This window comes from Barbus barbus (genome assembly GCF_936440315.1).
Source record: "Barbus barbus genome assembly, chromosome: 47".
Classification (NCBI taxonomy): Eukaryota; Metazoa; Chordata; class Actinopteri; order Cypriniformes; family Cyprinidae; genus Barbus; species Barbus barbus.
This window is the reverse complement of record NC_136725.1, coordinates 16,891,503-16,915,887: the sequence shown is the minus strand read 5'-3', so window position 1 is coordinate 16,915,887 and position 24,385 is coordinate 16,891,503. Positions and strand designations below refer to the sequence as shown.

The 24,385-nt window shown below is 35.7% G+C and overlaps 3 protein-coding genes across 7 annotated transcripts in view; 1 reads left to right on the top strand and 2 right to left on the bottom strand.

Annotated features, from left to right (window-relative positions):
- Positions 1-517: 517 nt before the first annotated feature.
- On the bottom strand, positions 518-14,464 carry LOC306865730 (F-BAR and double SH3 domains protein 2-like). Its single transcript, XM_079410492.1, has 20 exons — positions 14,224-14,464; positions 13,630-13,727; positions 13,461-13,506; positions 11,127-11,203; positions 10,897-11,041; positions 10,682-10,815; positions 10,444-10,498; positions 9,977-10,105; positions 9,710-9,832; positions 8,965-9,060; positions 7,324-7,440; positions 6,190-6,288; positions 5,790-5,942; positions 5,584-5,706; positions 5,416-5,499; positions 3,091-3,283; positions 2,740-2,963; positions 2,487-2,637; positions 1,343-1,401; positions 518-1,261 (listed from the first exon to the last, which is right to left on the bottom strand). The coding sequence occupies exons 1-20, from the start codon at positions 14,242-14,244 to the stop codon at positions 1,178-1,180; spliced, it is 2,211 nt and encodes a 736-aa protein (XP_079266618.1). The 5' UTR covers positions 14,245-14,464; the 3' UTR covers positions 518-1,177.
- Positions 14,465-15,705: 1,241 nt separating this feature from the next.
- On the top strand, positions 15,706-19,545 carry LOC306866026 (pleckstrin homology domain-containing family B member 1-like). Of its 3 annotated transcripts, XM_079410972.1 has the most exons (7): positions 15,706-15,912; positions 16,520-16,672; positions 16,785-16,887; positions 16,976-17,015; positions 17,110-17,203; positions 17,938-18,080; positions 18,274-19,144. In XM_079410972.1, the coding sequence occupies exons 1-6, from the start codon at positions 15,876-15,878 to the stop codon at positions 18,075-18,077; spliced, it is 567 nt and encodes a 188-aa protein (XP_079267098.1). In that variant the 5' UTR covers positions 15,706-15,875; the 3' UTR covers positions 18,078-18,080; positions 18,274-19,144. The 3 variants fall into 3 exon arrangements, with proteins under 3 accessions (XP_079267098.1, XP_079267099.1, XP_079267100.1); XM_079410973.1 differs by lacking the exon at positions 17,938-18,080 and having other exon boundaries at positions 15,755-15,912; positions 18,274-19,545; XM_079410974.1 differs by lacking the exon at positions 17,938-18,080 and having other exon boundaries at positions 15,768-15,912; positions 17,110-17,194; positions 18,274-19,150.
- The window catches only part of LOC306866025 (ras-related protein Rab-6A-like), a 7,312-nt gene continuing 2,170 nt past the window's right edge, over positions 19,244-24,385 (bottom strand). The window contains exons 4-8 of one of the 3 annotated variants that reach the window (XM_079410969.1): positions 23,195-23,567; positions 22,310-22,421; positions 21,091-21,184; positions 20,742-20,808; positions 19,244-20,581 (exon numbers count right to left, since the gene is read on the bottom strand). In XM_079410969.1, the coding sequence (XP_079267095.1) occupies positions 20,517-20,581; positions 20,742-20,808; positions 21,091-21,184; positions 22,310-22,421; positions 23,195-23,567 (711 nt within the window). In that variant the 3' untranslated portion in view covers positions 19,244-20,516. The remainder of the gene's footprint in view (positions 20,582-20,741; positions 20,809-21,090; positions 21,185-22,309; positions 22,422-23,194; positions 23,568-24,385) is intronic. The other 2 variants (XM_079410971.1, XM_079410970.1) reach the window with 2 other exon arrangements.

Below are 24,385 nucleotides of genomic sequence, written 5' to 3'. Positions count from 1 at the left end.
CACTTGGAGGTCTCCGGGCTCCAGTGATATATACTTCGTCACATAATATCTCACGTTAATTGAGGTCAAGTGTAAAATCCCTCTGCAAACGCTATCATTTTCGGATCTAGTATCTCGAGCAGGTTTGTCTAGTTAGCAGTACGTGATCCAAAGTAAACCCACAGATGTTTGACCCGTTTTAAACTGTACAGGAGGACGTGTCTTAAGCGCACGCCCCTCTATGTAGAGAATGGAATTTTTTTTTTTTTTTTTTTTTTTTTTTTTTTTTTGTAGTTTGTGGGTTTAGTGCGTTTGTGACTTCAGGCTAAAATTTAAAACCGCTGAGACTGCACGTACCATCAAATCCTCTGAACGAACAACATGAAATCTGACAGGAATAAATCTGTGCATCATTCTGAGACATGATGTTAAAATGAAAACGGTGTGAAATATTTCTAAACCTCAGACTTTTAGCTAAATTAAAAAAATCCTGCACATAGACAAAAAAAGTTTCTCTTGACGATAAATAAACGCGGCTGCTACAAAATGCTTTAATTTTGTACTCCACTGTAGAAAGTCAAACATGTTTGGAATAAGATGAAAATAAGTTGTTGTTTTTTTTTTGTTTTTTTTTATGAACACTGAATATTAACTAAAAATGAATGTTTCTCACCTCCCCATGTCTCTTTTAAGATTATAAAGAACATGAAGAAAATCACAAAGGAAACAAGATTTTCCAAAATAAAACAAAATACTGTAATGCATTACAAACTAAATCTAAAGTGCTCGGGTTGTGTTTAGCCTCATGAAATATACAGTACCTACAAAATATATGAATATTCATTCAAATAATGACTGATCAGATGGTTAAAATACTGACAATAAAGGTACAGATTAGCTAAAACTATAATATGCATCTAAACATGTTAGCCCTAAAATTGTTTATGGACAGAATATGTGATCAGACATACAAAGTCAACACTGAATTGCCACTTTTCCCTTTAAAGTCTCTTTGTAGCTCTAGTAAAGCCTGCTTATTTGGGCCTTGTTAAAAACAAACTAGAGGAGGAGGTCTGGAACCACTTAAGTACTCGTCGGCTTGTGCATCTTCAAGAGGTTTCAGAATGTCCCGGACCAAATTCACACAGTGCATCCAAGCATGGCACTGTCCATTTGTAAACGTGCCCCAAAGTGTCAGTCAAACCAGTGTGATCTCCACCTCTTCTCTCTTCTGCACCTGGCCCTGTGCCTGCTGTTTGGGTGGAGGAGGAGCAGCTCTTACCTGGAGAAAACAAAGACACCCATCAGAATTCACAGAAAAGCACCCATCATTGGCATGCGGCTTTAAAAGTGCAGATCTCACAGGTCTCAGGCCCGACCCGCCCTCTCCTGGGGATCTGGGTGACAGGGTGTGGGTGTGACCTGTGGAGGAAAAACACTTCTGACATCTGACAAAAGTATAAAACATAAAATACAACAAAAGCCTCAGTAATGTTGTTTTAGTATCACTGGACTACTATTTGAATAATATGGAGATACTATTATTTTATTCATATTTTTAATTGGGTTTAGTTTTTCAATTTTTGATTTTAAAGTTTTGTAGAGTGATTTTGTATTTTTAGTGTTACATTTTATGTTTTTTATTTCTATATAGTTTGCATTTTTATTTCAGTTTTAGTTTATTTTAATAAATTAAGTTAAACAATGCAAAATGAAAAACACTGCTTTGGAATCTACTGTGGCTCGAAATGAAAAGTTTTATTTTATTTTAGTTAACATTTATTTTAAAAAGTAACAAACAATTTTTATGTTTTCAAGTTTAGTTAGCTGTAATAACCCTAGGCCTCAGTTTTGCTATTTTGAACTAAAACTAAAACCTTTTCATAATTTCATAATCCTAATATTAAAAATGGTTTTCGTTACTTGAAAAAGTTGAAAATATATATAAAAAATATATATATTAAATGAAAGACGTTAAAAACTAAAATAATAAATTCTGCTTTGGGAACAAACTGAAAATATGTAAAAGTTGAAGTACTAAAATTACTAAAACAGAAATAAATAAAAAAATCCAGCTAAATATAAATATTTTAGAAAGATAAAAGGATAAAATAACTTTTTTCTTTAGAAAAATTATAAAGTTTAGTTGTAGGTAGCTAAATTAATAAATGCAAATAATGTTTCTTTTTATTATACAATACTTTTAAGACAATCAGGTTAGGAAATTGAACATCAGTAAAATGTTACAGTCATGGGTGGTGATGGCGCAGTGGATAAGACACATGCCTTTGGTGTGAGAGACCCGGGTTCGAATCCACTGTGAGACACCAATGTGTCCCTGAGCAAGACACTTAACCCCTAGTTGCTCCAGAGGCGTGTGACCTCTGACATATATAGCACTTGTAAGTCGCTTTGGATAAAAGCGTGAGCTAAATGAATAAATGTAAATGTAATGGGTGAGGTTTACTATAAAGCTTTAGGATTTGCTGTGGTGCTCTGTGTCTTACTGTGGCTCGAGATTTTGGGGGGTTCTGGGGTTTGATAGCCGTTTAAAGTGAGTGTGCTGGTCAAAGATGGCAGTGGGATGGACTCTGGACTGCTACAGGATGGAAACAAGGTGGGTGGACAAGCTGCTTGATCCAGAGCTGACAGAGACACCTGGTGGTAAGAAACAGCTATTACAAAGCATATTTCAGCATTGAACATAGGCATGCTGTAAACATGAACAAAAAACGTTTTCAGTGTGGCCAGTGTATAAACCTGCACGTTCATGATCTTGTGTGTTCGTGCACTCTCCGGTTTGCATAGATCCTCCACTAATACTGCGGGAAAGACACCCACTGCGCCATTGAACTCGCCCTCCCAGAACCCATCATCTTCTTGGTTGTGTTTGCTGAGAATGCAAATAACAGCTCCCACTGGGAAAGATAACTCGTCCTCTGTCTGAGCCTCATAGGCATACAGAGCCCTGGCCAGATTTACGGCTGTGCAAAAGAAGAAGAGAGCAGAAAATGTTTTGAGTTTTGTTTGTTAAATTATTTTAAGCATTCAGTACTATAATACTATGAACTAGCATTACTCCAGTTATTATACTATAACCAGTGGTCTCACCGCTGCCACGAGTGTTCGGGCTGCACTGGGTGAGTGTCTCTCTTTCTGGCTCTTGTTCTGCAGAAGTGCTGGAGGTGTGTGATTGGGCATCCACGCTGGAGAATGACTGGAGCATCCTCAGTAGAGAGCTGGAGGTCGGGAGCTGCAGGTATTTCTCCGGCACGTATCCCACCTGCCCTGCTCTGTTCCTAGCCTGAAAAACATACACTTGGTCCAGTAGATGGCAACATTGTAAGTGCCATGTAGTTCAGGGGTTTTCAAACCTTATGGGCCCCAACAGGATGTTAATGTGTCAGTAGAAAATCAGAGATATAAAAAAAGACTATGCATTTTAAAAGAACAGAATTTAAAACAAAATATTCATATAGTTTGTGAAAAATTGTAACGTTAAAAACATATAAATGCTACTTTAAAATAAGTAAATATTTTATAGACATTTCAAGAATTTTGTTTATATTTAGCACAATTAAAAAAAAAAAATTATCTAATAAATAAACGCCAATTATAATATAAATACTAATTATTTAAAATTATTAATTAGATTAATACATATATGTACACTACCGTTCAAAGGTTATGTTCAAATGGTACATTCAGAAGTCTGTTATGATTAATAATCATTTTTATATCATATTTATTTTTTTACATTATATACACACACACACACTACTGTTCTAAAGATATATATTATACATACATACATGCAGCATGCGCAAGGTCCCCCTGCTCAAGCCAGCACATGTCCAGGCCTGTCTGAAGTTTGCCAAAGACCATCTGGATGATCCAGAGGAGGCATGGGAGAAGGTCATGTGGTCAGATGAGACCAAAATATAACTTTTTGGTATAAACTCGCCGTGTTTGGAGGAAAAAGGAGGATGAGTACAATCCCATGAACACCATCCCAACCGTGAAGCATGGGGGTGGAAACATCATGCTTTGGGGGTGCTTTTCTGCAAAGGGGACAGGACGACTGCACCGTATTGAGAGGAGGATGGATGGGGCCATGTATCGTGAGATTTTGGGCAACAACCTCCTTCCCTCAGTAAGAGCATTGAAGATGGGTCATGGCTGGGTCTTCCAGCATGACAATGACCCCAAACACACAGCAAGGGCAACTAAGGAGTGGCTCCGTAAGAAGCATTTCAAGGTCCTGGAGTGACCTAGCAGTCTCCAGACCTGAACCCAATAGAAAATCTATGAAGGGAGCTGAAACTCCGTGTTGCCCAGCGACAGCCCCAAAACCTAAAAGATCTGGAGAAGACCTGTATGGAGGAGTGGGCCAAAATCCCTGCTGCAGTGTGTGCAAACCTGGTCAAGAACTACAGGAAACGTCTGACCTCTGTAATTGTAAACAAAGGTTTCTGTACCCAATATTAAGGTCTATTTTTCTATTGTATCAAATACTTATTTCATGCAATAAAATGGAAATTAATTATTCAAAAATCATACAATGTGATTTTCTGGATTTTTTTATATTCTGTCTCTTACAGTTGAGATGTACCTACGATGAAAATTACAGATCTTTCCATTCTTTGTAAGTGGGAAAACTTGAAAAATCGGCAGTGTATCAAATACTTATTTGCCCCACTGTATGTATGTGTGTGTGTGTGTGTGTGTATATATATATATATATATATTTGAAATTAAATTAATTACAATTGATTTTAAGGAATTTTTTAATAGAATCTTAATTCTTTCTTATGCTCACCAAGGCTTCATTTATTGAAAATAAAATAAAAATACAGTAAAAACAGTTAAATGATTTCAACATAACAATGTTTTCTATTTTAAAGTATTTTAATAAGTAATTTATTCCTGTGATGTAAAACTGAATTTTCAGCGTTTTTACTCCAGTCCTCAGTGTCGCATGATCCTTTAGAAATCATTCTAATGTGCTGATTTGCTGCTTAAGAAACATTTATTATTATCAATGTTGAAAACAGTTTTGCCGCTTAATATTTTTCTAGAAACCGTATTTTTTGCAGGATTCTTTGATGAATAGAAATAACAGAATTTGTATGAAACAAATCTTTTGTAATAGCAATGCCCTTACTGTCTCTGTTGAACAATTTTGTATTCATTTCTATCTAAATAAAATCTTATTTACCCCAAACCTTTGAAAAGTAGTGTATGATAAATAAATCAATTATATTTCCTCACACAGTGCAAATGGATCTGTATACATTAAATATTAATATAATTTATACTAAATAAATAAATATGCATATATATGCCTTTATATTTTAAGGAATGAGTGAAGCAATTGGATCATAGACATTTGAAAGTTTAAAAACCCCTGACCAAGTTAAGAGGGTCTGCGTGTACCTTAACCCAGTCCTCCATGTCTCCATCATCAATAAGCTCCAGTATTTCCTGTTCCTGGATTGTGAGCTCATCAGGCTGGGATGCCTGTGGAAATAAAGCACAGGAAATGACATTGCAAATGGATGAATAGACCAAAGAACAACAGGCAAGATCACAATAGGTGTGCACCTGATAGGAGTACAGCACAGAGCAGGTGAGAGGGTAGTTCCTGTGAGTGCTAGAGGGGCTGGAGCTGCTGTCGTCCAGCGTCTCTGTGTCCTCATCATCATCTCTGTCAAAATCTACAGAGTGCTTTAGACATTTATTGTAAAACACAATTAGAATGGGTTATAGGGGTCTGCGTGAATCTGGCTCTGACTGAGATCGAGACTTACAGAGAATGAAGCATCGTGGGTATTGAGGGGTGCCCATCTCTCGTTATCCAGTTCCTCCATGACTTGGTTCATGGCGCTCTTCAGCCAGATGTCTACAGCCACACCAACGTCCCTGAGGAGGTTCAGACGCACCTCTGCCTTCAGTTTCACCGTCTACAGGAAGAGTGGAGTGAACTCATCATCCACCAGCTTCCTATGTTATTACACACTGTTTATGTACATCAACTGTTCCAACAACATTTGATACAAGAAAGGGTACTATTTCAAACTTTACTGGACTGAATGTGCAGCTTTAGTTTATAGAGTAGCGACCAGCAGAGGGCGTGTGAGCTTTTCCCAGAGGTGATGGACAATTTATGAACTAGACTGATGTACAAACACAAATAAACACACTCTTCACCTCAGATTTCCGAATGCATTCTCTTGCATCGTCCATTTTCAGTTCCAACTCATTGTTATTCTGGTCCTGTTGATGTGACTCTTCATACTCCAAAAGAGTCTAAAAAACCCCCATCAAACCAAACACAAATTTCATACTGTGCATTATACTGTTGTGATGAGTAAATTCACTTGCAGCATTTAAAATGATTGTTTTTGTTTTTTTAATGTTTCATTTATTGACACAAAATAGATTTGATATAATTATTTTACATTATTTTATTGAATGTTGTTATTATTTTGTCTGATAATTCACTGAGACGAAAAACAGGTTTTATTTATTTTTTTATTTTTTATTGAATTAAGTTGTTATAGTTTTATTTTTAATTTATTTAGATAAATACATTTTATATTATAACTATTTGATATTATTTTATTGAGTTTAGCTATTGTTTTATTTTTAATTCACTGAGACAACATTTTATATTATAGTAACACTTTACAATATTAATGCATGAACTAAGAATGAGCAATATTTTCATAGTTTTTATCATTTATTAACCTTTGTTAATGTTAGTTCATAATACATTTGTTAACGGTTTGTTCGCGTTCATGTTAGTGCATTAAATAATGTTAACTTTTCATTTAAAAATGTATTAATAATGTTGAAATTAACATTAACAAAGATTAACAGATGCTGTAAAAGTGTTGTTAATTTTTAGTTCATGTTAACTTAATTTAGATTTAACTTGGCTGAGATACAAATTTGAACTTTGAAAATCTGGAATCTGAGGGTGCAAAAAAATCTAAATATTGAGAAAATCGCCTTTAAAGTTGTCCAAATGAAGTTCTTAGCAATGCATATTACTAATCAAAAATTAAGTTAATATATTTATGGTAGGAAATTTACAAAATATCTTCATGGAACACGATCTTTACTTAATATCCGAATGATTTTTGGAATAAAAGAAAAATGGATAATTTTGACCCATGCAATGTATTTTTGGCTATTGCTACAAATATACCAAAGTGACTTAAGACAGGTTTTGTGGTCCAGCGTCACATATATGAATAAAAATTATATTACGTTCATATTTAAAAAAATAAATAAATAAATCACAAATCAACATGCTAAGGCATCATATTGTTTCAGTACCCGCTGCGTAAGGATGATGTTTTTGTGTTCTCTGGCCGCACGTGTAGCCCATTTCCGTGCTTCTTTATTCAGACTGTGTTCTTCAGCCGTGCCACTCTCCTTCAGCAGTTCCCTAACCTAAAGAGATCAAGAAACAGAGAGTTGACTAATACACAACATAGACCCTATTTCTGCACATGAAACCTTGATAGCTTCTCAGAGCCCCTGTGTACACAAAAGTTCCAGCATAACTTGGAACAACATCAATCTCCCAAAATGAAATCTTGGAACTCTTACACTCTTAAAATATTATGTCTGTAAATATTGACAGACTAAATGATTAGGTGACGTAAGCTCTTGATGAATGATCCTTCAAGATGCTACTTTACAGAGCAACTCCTGTTCACCACAAACTGAATATTACAACAACTCCTTGACGAAATGGTTTTAGCATAATACAAGAAAAACAAACCATTAGTCTTGCCTGGGACTGAGAAAACACAGAACCCTGCATGCATCAGCCCATCTACAGTATGCAGATACTGATGATTTTACATCAGATGAATGTGATAAATCAATTTCTAATAATATACAGTATTTATTTTTTTAAAGATTTTTATTTTAGGGACGAGGGAATGGGTGGTGCTCATGAGGGGTGCAAGAGGTGGGGCAGGTTCACTTCTCAATGCCCTCTTTTCACAGGCAGTGTTGCTTCCTGCCTGCACTTTCCGCCCCACCAGCGCTGAGGGCTGCATCTCTAATGTTTTCTTTAGGAAGAGACTAATGCTTGTTTGACTCACAAAGAAAAAGAGGGTTAGCGAACAAACGGGGCACTATGCTGGTGTGGTGAGGGGCGAGATGACTTGCGGGCAGCAGGGGGTGCTATTGCATATTTGTAAAACAGTTGCACAGTCACGGAAGAACACATTCGGCCTTCATTAGAGCACTTTTCCTCTTTGTCAGACTGATTAATGAACAAATAAGAATATCATAATAATGTTTTAATTGACATTTAAAATGAAAGAGAAGTTTTTGGATAGATCATGTGGTGAACCTTCATTTAAAACACTGAATCCACAATAAATGTAAAATCTTTTTGAATGACTATTAGATGCTGTAAAAGTATTGTTCATTGTTAATTCATGTTAACTAATGTTAAGAAATGAAACCTTATTGTCAAATAGCATTTAATTTTAGTGTCAAGTAACATTTTATTTAAACGACAGATTTTAGACTGGATAAGAGAATAATTATTTTAATTAAATTCTTAATTTTAATAAAATTATCTTACATTTTTTATTAATTTTAATAAAATAATAATGATTTAATATTTATTTTAATATCAGCCATTTAGACAAAATAGATTTTGGATTAAAAAATATAATAATTAATTTTTATTCAATTTTAGTAATTTCAATAAAATAATCTTAAATTACTATATATTTATTGTTATATCATCCATCATATATTTATTATAATATCATCCATTTATTTATTAATGGTGCAACCCTAATATATAAATAAAAAAATAAATAAATACATAAATAAATTGTATAAATATTTTTAATATCACAAATATGTCTAATAAAAGGAGAAAATTCGTTTTGCATCTCTGTTGTTTGTGCAATTTTGTAGTACATTCCTGAGTGGGAGGCAACATACCGAATCATTTTCACAGGGCTGATACTGAAAGGGGGCAGCTTTCTGAAACACTGGATTGTCCTGAATGAATATCTGTTGGTGAATATCCTGTGTCACCTACAGACACACACATACAAACACACAAGGACAATTACATTTATGTAAACTACTAATGTCAAGATGTCACATTAACAATAGCACAGCTAACATAATCTTTTCCTCAGAGGAATGAAAGACCACTAGAACAGGTAATTCATGAATATTATGTGTGCGTGTGTGTGTGTAGTAACCTGATGCTGGACTAGAGACATTAAACCTGAGTCCCACAAGCTGAATGGAAACACTGTGAGAATCATCGAATTACAACAACGCAGGACTACAAACAGACCTAATGACAGGCTGAAGGCTGTCACTACTGAAAATCAGTTGATTTCTCTTCAAATGTACACATAATAATAACTAACAGTCATTTTGTATTTCTAATTTCAATCTTTTTATGTTTTATCCAGTTACTGCTTACTTGAAACATCAATATATCTTTAAAAAGCCTGTCTGCTCTAACATAGAGTAAAGATCTCATTCCTAAGCCCCTGCAAACTCTCTAAAGCACGTACATTTCTCTCTTTAAGGTCAGTATTAACTGCTTGAGCTGGGATTTGATCAAATAACCCTCTAGTGGCAGATCATATTACCTGCTCTACATTCGGCCACTGTGGTTCATGTTTTTTTCCATAGCAGTGTATACACAAGTGTGTGTGTAACTCACCCCACTGGACGTCTCCAGCAGGCACTGAAAAGTGTCCTGAATGCTTTGAGACGTCTCAAGCTCCGTCTGACATAGTGAAATCAGAAAACTCTGTACGTGATTGCAGAAACTGCCATCTAGAACCTGGACTCAAAAACAAGGAATAGTATTTTTATTAAAAAAAAAAAACATTTCTTAATATTATCAATGCTGAAAACAGTTGTGCTTTGAAGGTTATTTTAACTAAAAAAATGAACAAGACAAAAGGTGAGTAAGATTTGGCCTCACCCTTATGCAGCTGCTCAGGTCTGTCTCATAATAGCGGTCCTGTTGAGCGTTAGTGGCTGACAGTGTGAGCAGGTAATCATTCCTTGCTTGTGTGGCTTTGGACTTCCATTCGTTCTTCTTGGCTTTCAGCTGAAATAAACAGAAAATGTTCGCATGTTCACTTGTCACCATGATTTGAAAGCAAATGTTACTACATGAAGATGGCAAAACATCACTCTCTGTAGTTAAATAATGTCCTAATTAAATGGATCATATCCTAAAAAAATTTATTTTATATGTTATTTACGTATATATTAGTAATTTATATATAAAATTTATCAGTGTTATTAAATAATTAGTTTTTTTTTAACTCTGGGTGAGTGTTAGATGGTAATCTAAATGTAAAAATCGGAGAAATGAGCATGCACTATTAAATGTTAAATATCAACAAATAAACCAATATGGTACTGATATATTGTGCATTGTACCTTCACACTCGCCCTCTTCAAACTGGAGCGAGACTGAAACAGACTGAGCTTTGACCTTGTATTGCACAAGTAAACAGGAATAATAGAAAAATACCAAAGAAAAAAAAACAAGAGTTAAGGAAAAACAGCAAAAAAGGATGAATCTTCATATAAAACCGAAAAACATGATAACCCTCTGCCCTGTTCTTGTGGACAGCTGATGTCACTTCCTTCACATGTGACAGGTCAGCAAACGTACTTAGCCTCCATATCAGCTTTCTCTCTCACAGTCTGCGCTGTTTGTTCTGCCTCCTGGTAGGTCTTCCTGCTCTTCTCCAGGTCTCTGATCGTGACCTGCAGATCGGCCTGAGCTCTTGCCAGCTGTTCGCAGCACTGAGAGAAAACAGATGAATAAACATATTTGTGAATGGCCGCTGTTGCGCTTTAGTGCAGAGTATCTGTTGATGCATTTACCTTCTTCAGCTGAAGGTCTTTCTGCACTCTGAACGTCTTCACAGGATCTGAGATCTGGCTCCTGTAGTTCTCACATCCGTTGATACGAGACTGGCTCACTTTCATCACACCCTCCAAGTAGGATCTCCACATGGCCCAAACATTTCTATACACATACACACAAACATCTTTGAAAATGGAAAATCAATCATATATGCTCTTTTCTTTGCTCTTTTCATTCCTCCAATTACCTGGAGTCTCTCTGCTCCTCTGATGGGGCGCCAGACCACTCTCGCTTCAAGTACTGTGATGCAAGCTTATGCAGAGCCTACGAAGTCAAGCCACATTCATTTATACAGCACTTCATACAATACAGATGGCCTTCTGGCCAAAATAACAGACCATAATCCATAATAACGCTTCTTCCAGTGAAAATGTTCGTCCCTTCTTGTCCTCTCACATCAAAATCCACCAACACATCTGTTTAGAAACGTCTTTTTTTGCTTTTAAATGGCCCTTGATCTGTGCATATTTCTCTCCTGATTCAGACTAGATGACTTTTGCACTGCAGAAAGTAATATTATGGATAGAGGATAGAGGTATTTTAGTTGGAAGCAATGGTTTGAAAATATCTTGATGATGGATTTTTACTTCACAATTATGTTAATTGATGGAATGGAGTCATGTGGATTATTCTGATGTTTTTATCAGCTGTTTGGTCTCTGGATTCTCTGGATTCTGACGGCACCCATTCACTGCAGAGGGTCCATGGGTGAGAAAGTGATGTAATGATAAATTTCTCCAAATCTGCTCTGATGAAGAAGCAAACTCATCTATATCTTGGATGGCCTGAGGATGAGTAAATTTTCCTATTCCCTCAATATAATGTCATTAAACATTTATGAAAGTTTAGATTTAAACTTCTGAGCATTTAAAAAAATTCCACTGCAATCGTCGCCACAAAAAAATAAAACAGATGCCTTGGAGAAATGTTTCCTTTTATCCCATCACTCCAGATCAGTGCAAATGTGGAAAACACGGAGGACAACTTTCAGTCTGTAAAACCGAAACCCACATGAGTATTTCTGCCTGTCTGCTTGACACTTAAATGCCAGACAGCGGTACAAACTGCGCCAACGTGTAGATTTACAAATGAGTAAGCAACTGGCTGCCTTTGAAACAGAAGAAAGGAGAAAATAACACTCACTTTCCATCTTCAAGTCAAGTAAATGTCACTGTATTGGACTGATCTCCAAAAATCACCAACAATTAGGTAAAATATCAAAGCAAAAAAAAAAAAAAGTTAGTACAAAGTTCCTTTCATTACTTCACAAACACTCTCTTAAAAGTAAAAGTTCTTTAATGGCATTAATTAACCTTTAACATCAATGAAACCTTTCCATTCCACAAAAGGTTCCTTATAATGTAAAATGATGCTTTAGAATTTTGAAATGTTTTTCATACTAAGAAAAAATGGTCCTTTTAAGAACTGTTCACTGGACGGTTCTTGGAAGGCAACCAAAAATGGTTCTTCAATGGGACTGCTGTGAAAACCATCTTTGGGAACCTATTTTTTGTGTGTACTGATGATAATTCCAACAAACTGAAATAACTGAACCATAACAGATTCCACAAAGAACAAAGAGTGAGTAGCATCCCCCCAAAACAGAGAGGATTTGCTTTCTGTCCCTCAGACTACAATCTGGCACTGTCAACCCAGTCCTAAAAGCTGCCAGCTCTGAAGAGTCGACTCAGGAAGAGACCTTGAAGAAGAGAGAGATTCCTGTCTTCATGAGCCAATCAGCATGCAGCAGCCCTGCAGGTGCACAAGCTTCAGATCCAACAGAAAAGAACCTCTCACTCACATACACATACTGAGAGTCATTCAGACAGCTGGGCTCTCCATTCACCAGGTGATCACACAGATCTTATAGTATCTCGATGAAGACGGTCAGCATGTCATGTTGTAAATATATACATCATTTGGGTGTTTGTTTGTGCTTTTCATCTGTTTATGCATTATACACTACAATTCATTCTCTTATGCTGACCGAGGCTGCATTTATTTGATCAAAATGCAGTACAAACAGTAATATTGTGAAAAATGATTACAATTTAAATAACTGTTTCCTATTTTAATATCCTCTGATGGCAAAACTGAATTTTCAGCTGCCATTACTCCAGTCTTCAGTGTCACACGAACAGAGTCACAAAATATTGAATTGAATTTGCAAATGTCTGTCCCATAACTTACATCATTTGGATCTTCTTAGCAACACATTTGAAACAAACAAAAAAGCCAGATTCAAACCAAAACGCAACTGGTAAAAATTCATGAAACCAACCACCTGCAGGTCATTAAGAACCAGTTTTTTCCACTGAGTCACTAAATCTACCTCTCTACAAAAACACTAATTCACACATAAAATGTCAGTGATCAGTGGAAGACGCATCTGTTCATCATTAATACATTTTTCCGTATTCTGAAGGGAAAATCTTTAAAAGATTTGTATAAAATCAGAACAAAAAAATCATAAAAATGTATTTATGAACTCGTACAATTGAATATAATGGCCACAACTTACCTGTGAGTAATCTTTCTCTATTAGCGCTTTCTTCTGGCTGTATGTCCTGAAGATTAAACACACACACACACACAAAGTCAAGCAGTTAAGCACTAATATACCGACAGACAGACAGAAAATAGCCTGATAGGTATTTTAAAAGCAATGTAAAATGTGAATCAAACTCGACCTCAGATCCTCTAGGAAGTCCAAGTCTGTCTGGTGTTTGAGCTGGAGTCTGTTCAGCTGCTCTGTGTGAGTGTGTTTCACCTCTTGTGTGACTTTTACCTGCAACACACACAATGACAACCTCTGAAGAACCAACTCTGACCCAGATCACACCAACCTGAAAGAGGAACCTGTGTCTGGCACACTCGAGTCAATGGAGACAGTAGGACAGATGCTGGACGTAAACATAAACATAATGTATGTATAATATGTTTTATGTGAACATATATTTACACACATTACATAATATATATTTTACTAGTATTGTAAGCTATTGCAATTATCCAAATTAAATAATTAACTTTTAATAAAATGATGGTAATGATGGTTAGACAGCTAGACAACATCTATCTATCTATCTATCTATCTATCTATCTATCTATCTATCTATCTATCTATCTATCTATCTATCTATCTATCTATCTATCTATCTATTATCAGTTTGTTTGTTTAGGCAAACAAACAAGGAGACAAGAAAGCAAGCGAACAAACAAATAGCCTATACTCACATGACAACAAAACATCGTAAAAAGTATGAAGAAGCAGGTCGACTCACCTTTCTTGGAGGAGGCTGCATTTCTGGATCTGGATATACAGGAAAAACCCTTAGATATTCACCCCGCAAAACCCAAACACATCTGTGGGACGGAGATATGCAGTGAAGAATAATCTGTTTAGATGGAAGAAAGAAAAAAACACTGAAATACTTCCAGACCCCTCCGTTGAGCCGCTCAGGTAAAAACTCCGCTGAGAAGTGAAGCGAGAACTTCAGTCAGTGGAACAGAATTCGGAAGAACAGCGTCCTCCAGTGACCACATTATATTATATGTTTTGAAGGCAAATGTAATGTATGTTTATGTGTGTGTATGTGCTGTTGTGTTTATGAATGTGTTGATGTATGTGATACATGTTTCCGTTAGAATATGAAGCTAAATATGTATAGACTAGCCTATTTAAGTGTTTGAGATTAGACAAAGATAAACTCTCCAGTTATTTCTAGTCTTTGCTCTCATTCTATATATAATTGCAGTGATGATAATAAACATTTTATCAACTGTCACTTGATTAAATTAATTATACCTTCATTATCATAATATACTCACAAAAAGGCCCTGCGTGTTGGAAGGAGAGGCCATCTAGTGGTGGGTTTATGTAAAAATAAAGTGGGACACTTACCAAATCAAAGTTAAATTCAATATCATAAATAATAATAATTTATTTTTTATTTTTTTATAATAATAATAATAATTAGCCGTAGTAGAAGTATTGCATTATGTATTTATAATATTAATAATTATTATTGTTGCTGTTTATCATTATTTAAATATGTATTATGGTCATGCATTGCAATAAATAGATTTCTAAAAGTACACTGGTACTAAATGTGTTACTAGCTGTTCAAGCTGTTTGTGAAAAGGTTGACACGTTTAAAAACAGTGAAAACCAGTAAAATTCACATACCTCGGAGATACAGATTAAGGGTAATTCCTGATTTAGAAACATTGCAGTGCCATGCAGTGATGACGAAGTTCCTAATTACAGGTTTCACAGCTTCTGTGATCAATTTGTTTATAGGTCATTGATAGTTTAAAAATAGATTGATACGACTACTCCAATTACTCAATGTTTGCTAGCCAAAGGTGTGCATTTGAACATGATGTGCTGTGCCTGTCCACAGAGTTACAAAATCTTTCAGAACCTCTTTGTTAGGACATCCCCAGAAAGGAAATAAATTCATAAAAACAGTCATTTTAATTCAAATATAAAAAATGCAAAAGGTGTATAATGTTAGTCTGTTTACCCCAAAAGTGAAAATTTAGTTGAGTGGTCTTCATTATGCATATATGGCGTTCAATCTGAGCAAGGAGACTGTTAGAAGGAGAGACTGTTAGATTTAATATACAATAACATGAAGTAGAGATTGAGAGATGCAGGAAAGGAAGAGAATATTCCACGTACAACCAGTACAAACTCACACGGTGCCGTAATCTGAGATTACCGATCAAGCGAAGCTTCACTTTGGCCTCTTTAAAGGATTAGAAGAAGAGTCATCAAACTATTCCAGCACTACAAAACCCCCTCCGACTGCTGAGACGTCTTACAGTCACTGTCATCGCTCACTGACAAAACTCAGCCGACATATCAAGCAAGCACCACAACATTAGGAGGACAGCTGTTATTCCGGTGGCAGTTGACTGATCAGGCTCAATGGCTCTGCTCAAATCTGGCTGGCTTTGGAGACAGAGTAAGCATACGATTCTTTATTTATATATGCTTATATAAAGAGTTTCTCAGTCTTCTCAAGGTACCTCTGAAAAGGAAATAGATCAAATATTATTATATATTATGTATTATTATTACAAAGACTTTTCCAGAAGTTTGTTATGAAACTCAGGGCCTGACACTGTTTGCAGTAATCCTCTCACGGTCAGTGTTACAGTACAGTTGCTGTTAGTTATGGACTTCAGGTTGTTTTGTGCTCAATAGAGAGAATCCAAACAACACATTCATTTTAAAAATGATAAATCGATGCCGATAGGATTACATTTAAAAACCAATTGAACTTTAAACCCTCTCCACAAATAATTCCATGCCTTGCAAATAAGGTGGTTAAATTTTAGAACGTTTGGAATAGAATTCGGAATGGTCCAGTCCTGCTTCCCAATGTGCATACTATCTAAATAGTATTGAAAAGTACTAATATCACAGAATTTAGGATGGATCGATCGTAATAATGGCAAACAACGTCAAAATTATTATTATTATTATTATTATTTAAAGACCATGGAAATGGAGACAGATAATCAATAATAATATAGATTGTTATTATTATTTTATTAAATCTTTCACAGCTTCAGTCCTCAAACGCTGGAAGCTGAACTGGTGTGACCTGTGGATAGATGGGAGCTTTGTTTTTTACAAAACTGAATCCAGAAGAGACTACGAGGCCAAAGTGAATCTGAAGGCGACCTGTGTGAACGTGAAGTCTGGACTGGAGTGTCCAAGTAGGAAGGAACTTTTTCAATCTTTCAATTTCATTTGGTCATGTAGAAAGTGCATGTGCATGGTATGAAAATACTTTAACACTGTTTTAACAGAGAGTGTCTTTGTGAGCAGATGTATGTCCTCCTGAGAGTCACCCCAGAGAGAATCTGCTGGTTGTTTTTCTGAGGGATGGTAACTTGCTGATCCTGTGTGCCAACAGTGAAGATGAGGCACTGTAAGTCTTGACCTTTAACATTTTAACTTAACATATGAAGCCCCGCTCACTTTCCTCTCAAATTTATTTCCATTCTGTCACTTTTCAGGGCCTGGAAACTCACACTCATGGAGGCAAAAAGAAATCCTGTGAGTGTTTTCCTTGACATGCAGAATGGTTTTCTCTGTTTATTGTAATTTATTTTATATTTTACTCAATTTACATTTATTTTCACTCTCATAGGTTTTCACATACAATCCTTATGATGATACATACCAGACCGTTCCAATTAACAGTCATAATGCGGTTTACATCATGCCAAGTACAGGTAGTGGAGGTAATTATACAAACACATTCATTCGTTCATGACTCTAGTCACCAGAAGTGAAAAGCCACATGTTTGTAAGAAACAAATCTATCATTAAGATTAAAGGGATAGTTCACCCAAAAATTATAATTTGATGTTTATCTGCTTACCCCCAGGGCATCCAAGATGCAGGTGACTTTGTTTCTTCAGTAGAACACAAACAAAGATTTTTTAACTCTGTCAGTCATATAATGGCAGTCAATGGGACCCACGGCTTTGAGAGTCAAAAAAAACATACACAGACAAAACCAAATTAAACTCGGTGGTTCGTGACGATACACTTAGGTCTTAAGACACGAAACAATCGGTTTGTGCAAGAAACTGGACAGTATTTATATAATTTTTTACCTCTGATCCACCGCAATGTCCAACTGTCCTGAGCGCGTTCACAACAGCCGGCGCGTGACGCGTCAACGTGCTCTGGCATAGTAGACCACAGATATACGTATGTAGTAGGAATGTGCATGGAAGTGATCTAAACAATGAGTAACGTATATGCACAACAGATCGCTTCAGCTCATGCATCTACTATCCCTTTAACTTCAAACCGTTTCTTCTGTCTAAATGTGTCCTCTCTCCGTAAGTTTGCTTTCTCCAGTGAAAAAGTCATCTTTTCTGAATCAGGAGAGAAAAATGCATGAAATGTTAACTGATGGAGAGGCGTCATGTGGATTAACTGTGGATTATTGTGATGTTCTGATCAGCTGTTTGGACTCATTCTGACGGCACCCATTCGCTGCAGAGGATCCATTGGCAAGCAAGTAATGTAATGCTAAATTTCTCCAAATCTGTTCAGATGAAGAAACAATCTCATCTACATCTTGGATATCCTGAGGGCGAGTAAATTGTCAGTCAATTTTCAGTTTTGGGTGAACTATTCTTTTAAGAAATTGCACTGAAATGTAAATATTTCGTTTTAAATGTTTAACAGTTTATTGCCACTTTGAAATTCAATTGTAACTGCTAGATTTTCAGTGGAAATGTTTCAAAGAAACATTTAACCAGGGATGTACCTCTAATCCTGATGTGCTTCCCTGCAGGGACTCAGCATGTCTGGGTACACAGAGACTCTTATGATGACAGTTTCGGAGAGCAGATTGCTTTGGGCCTCCTGGCTGGGATGGCTGCAGGTGCAGCAATGCGTTCACTTCTATGGATGCCCTTCTGGTTCTGCTGAGGACCAGTCAGATAGCGGGATGATCACTGGAGTGAGGGAACAGACTGGAAGAGCCATCCATAAACCTTAGCCATAGCAAATGCTCTTGTTCCTGCATATAAATATGTAAATATGAGAATAGCTGCAGCTGATATAAACTCATGAAGTGGTCAATCAGTGTGCAAAGGAGAGATTCTTCTTTTTCCATTGTTTACAGTCTAAAGACAAGAGTTCTATTTTAGCTGATCAGATTTGTCAGGACAGGATTTAGCAACAGATTTTTCTGTAGAATATCAATACACTACATAATTCTGCACACAGCTAAAATAATGATTGTTTTTTCTTGCTGCTATGATTCTGCTGTGTATAGCATACATGTAAAGCTTTACAAACAAGTTCAGGATTTTGTCCATTATGTTATTCTTCTCAGACACAAGTTTTCCTATCATTAGTTATAAATAGCTCCAAGATTTTTCTAATTATAAAACACTAAAGCCCTGAATTTATAATTTTTTATTTTATAATAAAAGAGATTATGGTGCTGAAGTAGCGAACAAAAGCTGAATATATTGATTAAGCCTTTGAAATACCTCAATAATAAACGCAGGATTATGAAATGGCTGACCACTAGAGGCAGGCAGAGCAGCATTTGACCTGTTTATGCACTACTATGCTACCTTGCAAGTACAGTTATTATAAACTTTATATTGTTGTGCAACACTTAGGTAAAAATAAAATGCTGATATTACATACAGAATCATATAAGATGGCTTTTTGTGTGTGTGTGTTTGCAATCAAATCTACCAATGTCCTGATTAACACAGTTATACATTATCCGTCAAGAAAAAACACACTGTTGCTAAATACAAGATTTTATTAGGGACGTCTCAAGATGCTGATCAATATTAGCAGTGCAAATAACGAGCATTGGTGTCAAGCAGTGTCGCCAGACGAAACTGGTGAAAATCCATTTGAAATGTATGAGACCGTTTCAAGAAAACAACCAAACAAAATCCACTACATCTTAAAAATGTCTAGATCAGTCTGGGGACAAATTTATCACTGTACATTTAACAAAAAACAAACGTGGCAGGTGCTTTGGGCCAGAATGTCTAAACGTCTCTCTACGAATTATGAAAAAAACCAAACAGTGTTTAAAAACCAAAATAAAGACATTACAAATAAATATTAGGGTTCATGGTTGATTCAACAAATCAAAACAAACCATATCTAGCGTGTCATTATTACAATAAATCAAACTTTACAATGCTAATAAAAAAAACAAACCAGTGGAAGCCCAATAAAACAAACCATCAAAGGCAATGTCTGCATATTATCTGTTAAACTGGATCTGATACTTTCCTTAATATACATAATATTTCTTTACAATAACTGTATTTCTCTTTCTTTGACTAAGCTATTGGCTTTCTAATGCTCAAAATAAGAAAAGGCATCCAAGGAAAAAAAAAAAAAAAAAAAAGACGCAATGCTTGAGTGTCAACTGAGCTAAAAGCAGCACTTGTTCTTCCCAAATTCCCAAAACATTTGTTTTTACACTTTCCTTTCTTCCTTATGAAGAACAGACATTAGCAACGTCACAGATGTAACGCCTCATAGCCACATATGATGAAATCTAGACTTGGATATTTCCAAAAACACTCGCAAACATTTCATCCATCTCTGCACCGTGAATCTGGAACAATGTTTAGCGAGTCCTCGCGTATTCAAATCTGGATATCCTTCTCACAACAGTTCTGTAATTTCATTTATTTATATTGTTTTGTTCCTATTCACGTCACTATTACAGTAATATAAGTATTATTTCACATAAAACGGAACATGGACAAAAACAACACTTTATAAAGTGTTTTGAGACTGAAAAACAAAAACACCACAAACGGTGTACGATTAACGGAAACAATTAATAGAAAAGCAACAGCACACACATCCACATTGTGCTTTCCAATTTAAAGTCATCCGAGTGGGTCAGCGGGAACAAGGGTGATGGGCAAGTAGTGTTCTACTCCCTCCAGGTGGGCGGAGCTTCTGCAGAATTTCCAGAGAGATGCTGTGAGTGCGACTAAGAGCGCCTGAAAGAGCGATGGCACAGAAATATTGACTGAATCCTCAGCATGAACAGCCGCCTTCGCTGACCGGCTGCTCTGGTGGCTTTTCCAATTTTATGTCGATCACTGAAGGAAAAAATATTAAGGAAAAACACAACATTTTGTAGTCTGTTTACACTGCAACATATACAGATGGACAATCAAGTACTAAAACAAGCAACTGCAAATGTGACAAGCATAGTTATATATGTAAATGTATGCATATATTTGTATTTGTGTAGGATACTGTCCTCTCTGCTCTTGTCTTGTGTGCTCTCCATACCAGGAAGAGCTGCTGCTACACGCCGGAAAAGCTAGACGAGACAAACACAAGCCCCATTATTAAACACACACACTGGGATCAGAAAAAAAAAAGCAGTGTGTGGGTGCATTTGAGATGGTTTGCATTCAGAAATGTTGAATAATTAATCATCTGGACTCTTCTGAAGCCACTGATATGAGAGAAATGTTCAGCAATGCTGTTTTTGAATAATAATGCAAATATCATTTAATAAATCAATTAATGTAGAGCTGGATTTTTAATCAAAGTACATATTTCTACTGTTGATTCAAGTGAAATCTCAAGTCACACTCACCTGTTTGACATTGTATCCGGCTTTAGCGCTAGTCTCAATAAACATTACATTCAGTTCTTTGGCTTTCCTCTCTCCTTCCTCAATAGAGACTTGCCTGAAATTATCCCCAAAAAACATGTAATTAATATTTTCCTTCTGCTAATATTTTGCTATTTTGAGCAGATTAAGATAATTTTAGTATTAGTTTGTCTCATTTCAAAAAAAGGTGTTTTTTTCATTAGATACATTACTATTAATTTAGTATATATTATGTAAATATTGCATAAAATAAAATTTAAAATTTAATTTAATTTGTGCATACAAAAATGTAATAAAATACCCAACTACATAATACTATTATTGTTAGAAATTGCAACAATATAAAAATAGAAATATAGTACATTTGTACATTTAAAATTTTAATTAAAACAATAAGTAAACAATAATATCCTGGCCAGAGCCAAACTGAGCCTGGTTTCTCCCAAGGTTTTTTTCTCCATTCTGTCACAGAGGGAGTTTTGGTTCCTTGCTGCTGTCGCCTCTGGCTTGCTCAGTTGGGGATACTTAATTTCTAGTGATTATCGTCAATTTGATTTCACAGATGCTATTTAACTAAACTGAGCTAGACAATGACATCTCTGAATTCAATAATGAAATGCCTTTAACTGAAAATTGAGTGTTTAATCTTATTATTATACATTACTGACACTCTATCCTCCAATTTGATACTGTTAAGTGCTTTGACACAATCTGTATTGTTAAAAGCACTATATAAATAAAGGTGACTTGACTTGATACAGACCCCAAACCTTTGGTTAATGTAATGTGTAAGATTTTGTGTTTTTGAAAGAAGTCTCTTATTCTCAACAATGCTGCATTTATTTGATAAAAAAAAAAAATGTTTTCTATATTGATATATTTCAAAGTGTAATTAATTCCTGTGCCAGCAAAGCTGAATTTTCAGCATAATTTCTAGAAAGAAACAATTATTATTATCAATACTGAAAACAGTTGTTCTGCTTAATATTTTTGAAGGGACCAAGATTTTTTCATGAATAAAAAATTCAAAAGAATATTTATTTGAAAAATATTTTGCCACATTATAAATGTCTTTACTGAAACTTGTGATCAATTTAATGCACCCTTGATGAATAAAAGAATATATATTGGTTGAACACCATTTAGCAGCAGTGTAACAAACCATGTCATATTGTTCGCAAACACAACTATTTAAACATACCTTTTATCTGCAAGGTCTGTTTTGTTTCCCACCAACATTATTATGACATCACCTCCCCTTTCCGTTCGGACATCATCGATCCATTTGGTGGTCTGCTGGAACGAGTTGACATCTGTCGGGGGCATTTCAGAAACACTGGGTTAATAATCAAGATGAGACTCAAGGGGTCTATCAGGGGGAATCCCAGGATCATAAACAGGGAGACACAACTTTCCGGAAAAAAAAAACAGGGATAAAATAAGAGGAAAGAAAGGAGGAAGTTCTTAAGCTGGAAGTGTATCTGTGCTCATGAATCGGTCACAGGAACTGGTCTGCAGAAAGAGTTCATCTGAAAATAAATAGACAAATCTTCTCTCATCTACATCAACTACATTTCATCAGTCTGTAAAATGGTGAATGAATGCATATTGTTTTTTATAAATAAAATATTTTTTAAATGAACAAAAAGAAATGTTTAACAAAATATTTTTAGCAAATATAATGGTTTAAAAAATGTTAGTAGGAACTTACTTTTGTGTGCTGAAGGTGTAGCATTAACTTTTGACCACAGCTGCAAAAATGTACTTTTTTCTATTCTTTTTAGAAAAAGGTATAATTTCTGTCTTTATGAAAATGGTATTATATAGCTGCTTTTTATTGTTTTATTAGCAGCTACAGTGAAACACAGATACGTTAACCTTTATATGTAAATATACACAAAACAAAGATGTGTTCTCAGTTTTTAACACTGAATTGCAATTGCAAAACAAAAAACAAGTCATAAAAAGAAGACAAAGAGAATGGAATCACATAAAACAAAAGATGTGTAACAGAAAAAGAGACTGCGCTGAGATGACAGACAGCTTTCCTCTTCCTTAAGTTCTCCGGCTGAGGATCCACACTCACTTGTGATGTCATAGACTACCACGGCAACTGTAGAGTCCCGGATATAGCTGGGAATCAGACTGCGGAAGCGCTCCTGTCCTGCTGTGTCCCAAAGCTGCAGCCGCACCTGGCCAAATATTTTAGCACCAGAGATCCAGCAGAGAGAGAGAGAGAGAGAGAGAGAGAGAGAGAGAGAGAGCGAGAGAGAGAGAGAGAGAGAGAGTGGGGGAGAAAGGGGAAGAGGTAAGAGGAGGGGAACTGGACGCAGAGCGGGTCTCAGATACCTACTTGTGATGTCGTAAACTACAACAGCAGCAGCAGAGTCTCTGATGTAACTGGGAATGAGGCTACGGAAACGCTCCTGTCCTGCTGTGTCCCAAAGCTGCAGCCTGATCTGTGTGAATGGAAAACAAACAAAAGAAAAGGAGGAGAATAAAGGAAAGAAGGGGGGAAAATGAAACATTCAAAGGGAAAATAATAGATAAAAAAGGGAGTGGATCAGTGGAATTAAATGTAAGAAATAAGAAAAAGCAAAGTGGACTGAAAAGACTTCTTAAATTCAGGATTTGGGCTAGGGAACGGATTAAGGTTAAGGGTTAAGGTTGTGAGTCTTCGGATGGGCTCATGTTAGTAATGGTTAGGGTTGGGTTATGTAATCAAGACCGCAGATCTTCAGAGTAAAACCTCCCCACTCAAAAAGAACAATTCTTTACAGAAGGAAACATACATATGTAAACAAATATCTAGAGAGAGAGAGAGAGAGGGTAAAAGAGGCACAGGAGTTTCTCATGGTGCACTTTATGTTGGGTTTTTACAGACACATCACAACATAAATGTTCAAAAATTAATGTTCAACAAAGAAAATCAAAATACTAGGGTTTCACAAGGAGACAAATGTGATGTAGAATTATGCATAATGCAATTATAATAATATGTCATAAGAAGAACCAAACATTAATGCGTCAAATAAATTTAATATTATTTTCTATAATAAGTGATAGTTAACTACAAGTAGATTTAAAGTAGAATGCATTACAATCACTGTTTGTTAAATAATTTATTCAACACCATATCAGCAGCAAAGGCTTTGCTCAGCATATCAGCAGTAAAGTTCATGTTTTATCAATTAAAATAATTATAGTAAAGATATAACAAAGAAAATTAACACAATGTAACAGTATTGTTCTTACCACAGCATACAAAAACAGCAAT

Excerpts from the sequence above, each read along its gene's own strand:
- LOC306865730 (XM_079410492.1), bottom strand. The coding sequence starts at position 14,244 with ATGCAGCCTCCTCCAAGAAAG. Across the intron at positions 13,728-14,223 it reads TGCAGCCTCCTCCAAGAAAG|GTAAAAGTCACACAAGAGGT; the intron begins GTGAGTCGACCT and ends TGTGTGTTGCAG. Across the intron at positions 6,289-7,323 it reads ACATCATCCTTACGCAGCGG|ACTCTTTTGGAGTATGAAGA; the intron begins GTACTGAAACAA and ends GGGGTTTTTTAG.
- LOC306866026 (XM_079410972.1), top strand. The coding sequence starts at position 15,876 with ATGGCTCTGCTCAAATCTGGCTGGCTTTGGAGACAGA. Across the intron at positions 15,913-16,519 it reads TGGCTGGCTTTGGAGACAGA|CTTCAGTCCTCAAACGCTGG; the intron begins GTAAGCATACGA and ends AATCTTTCACAG. Across the intron at positions 16,673-16,784 it reads GTCTGGACTGGAGTGTCCAA|ATGTATGTCCTCCTGAGAGT; the intron begins GTAGGAAGGAAC and ends CTTTGTGAGCAG.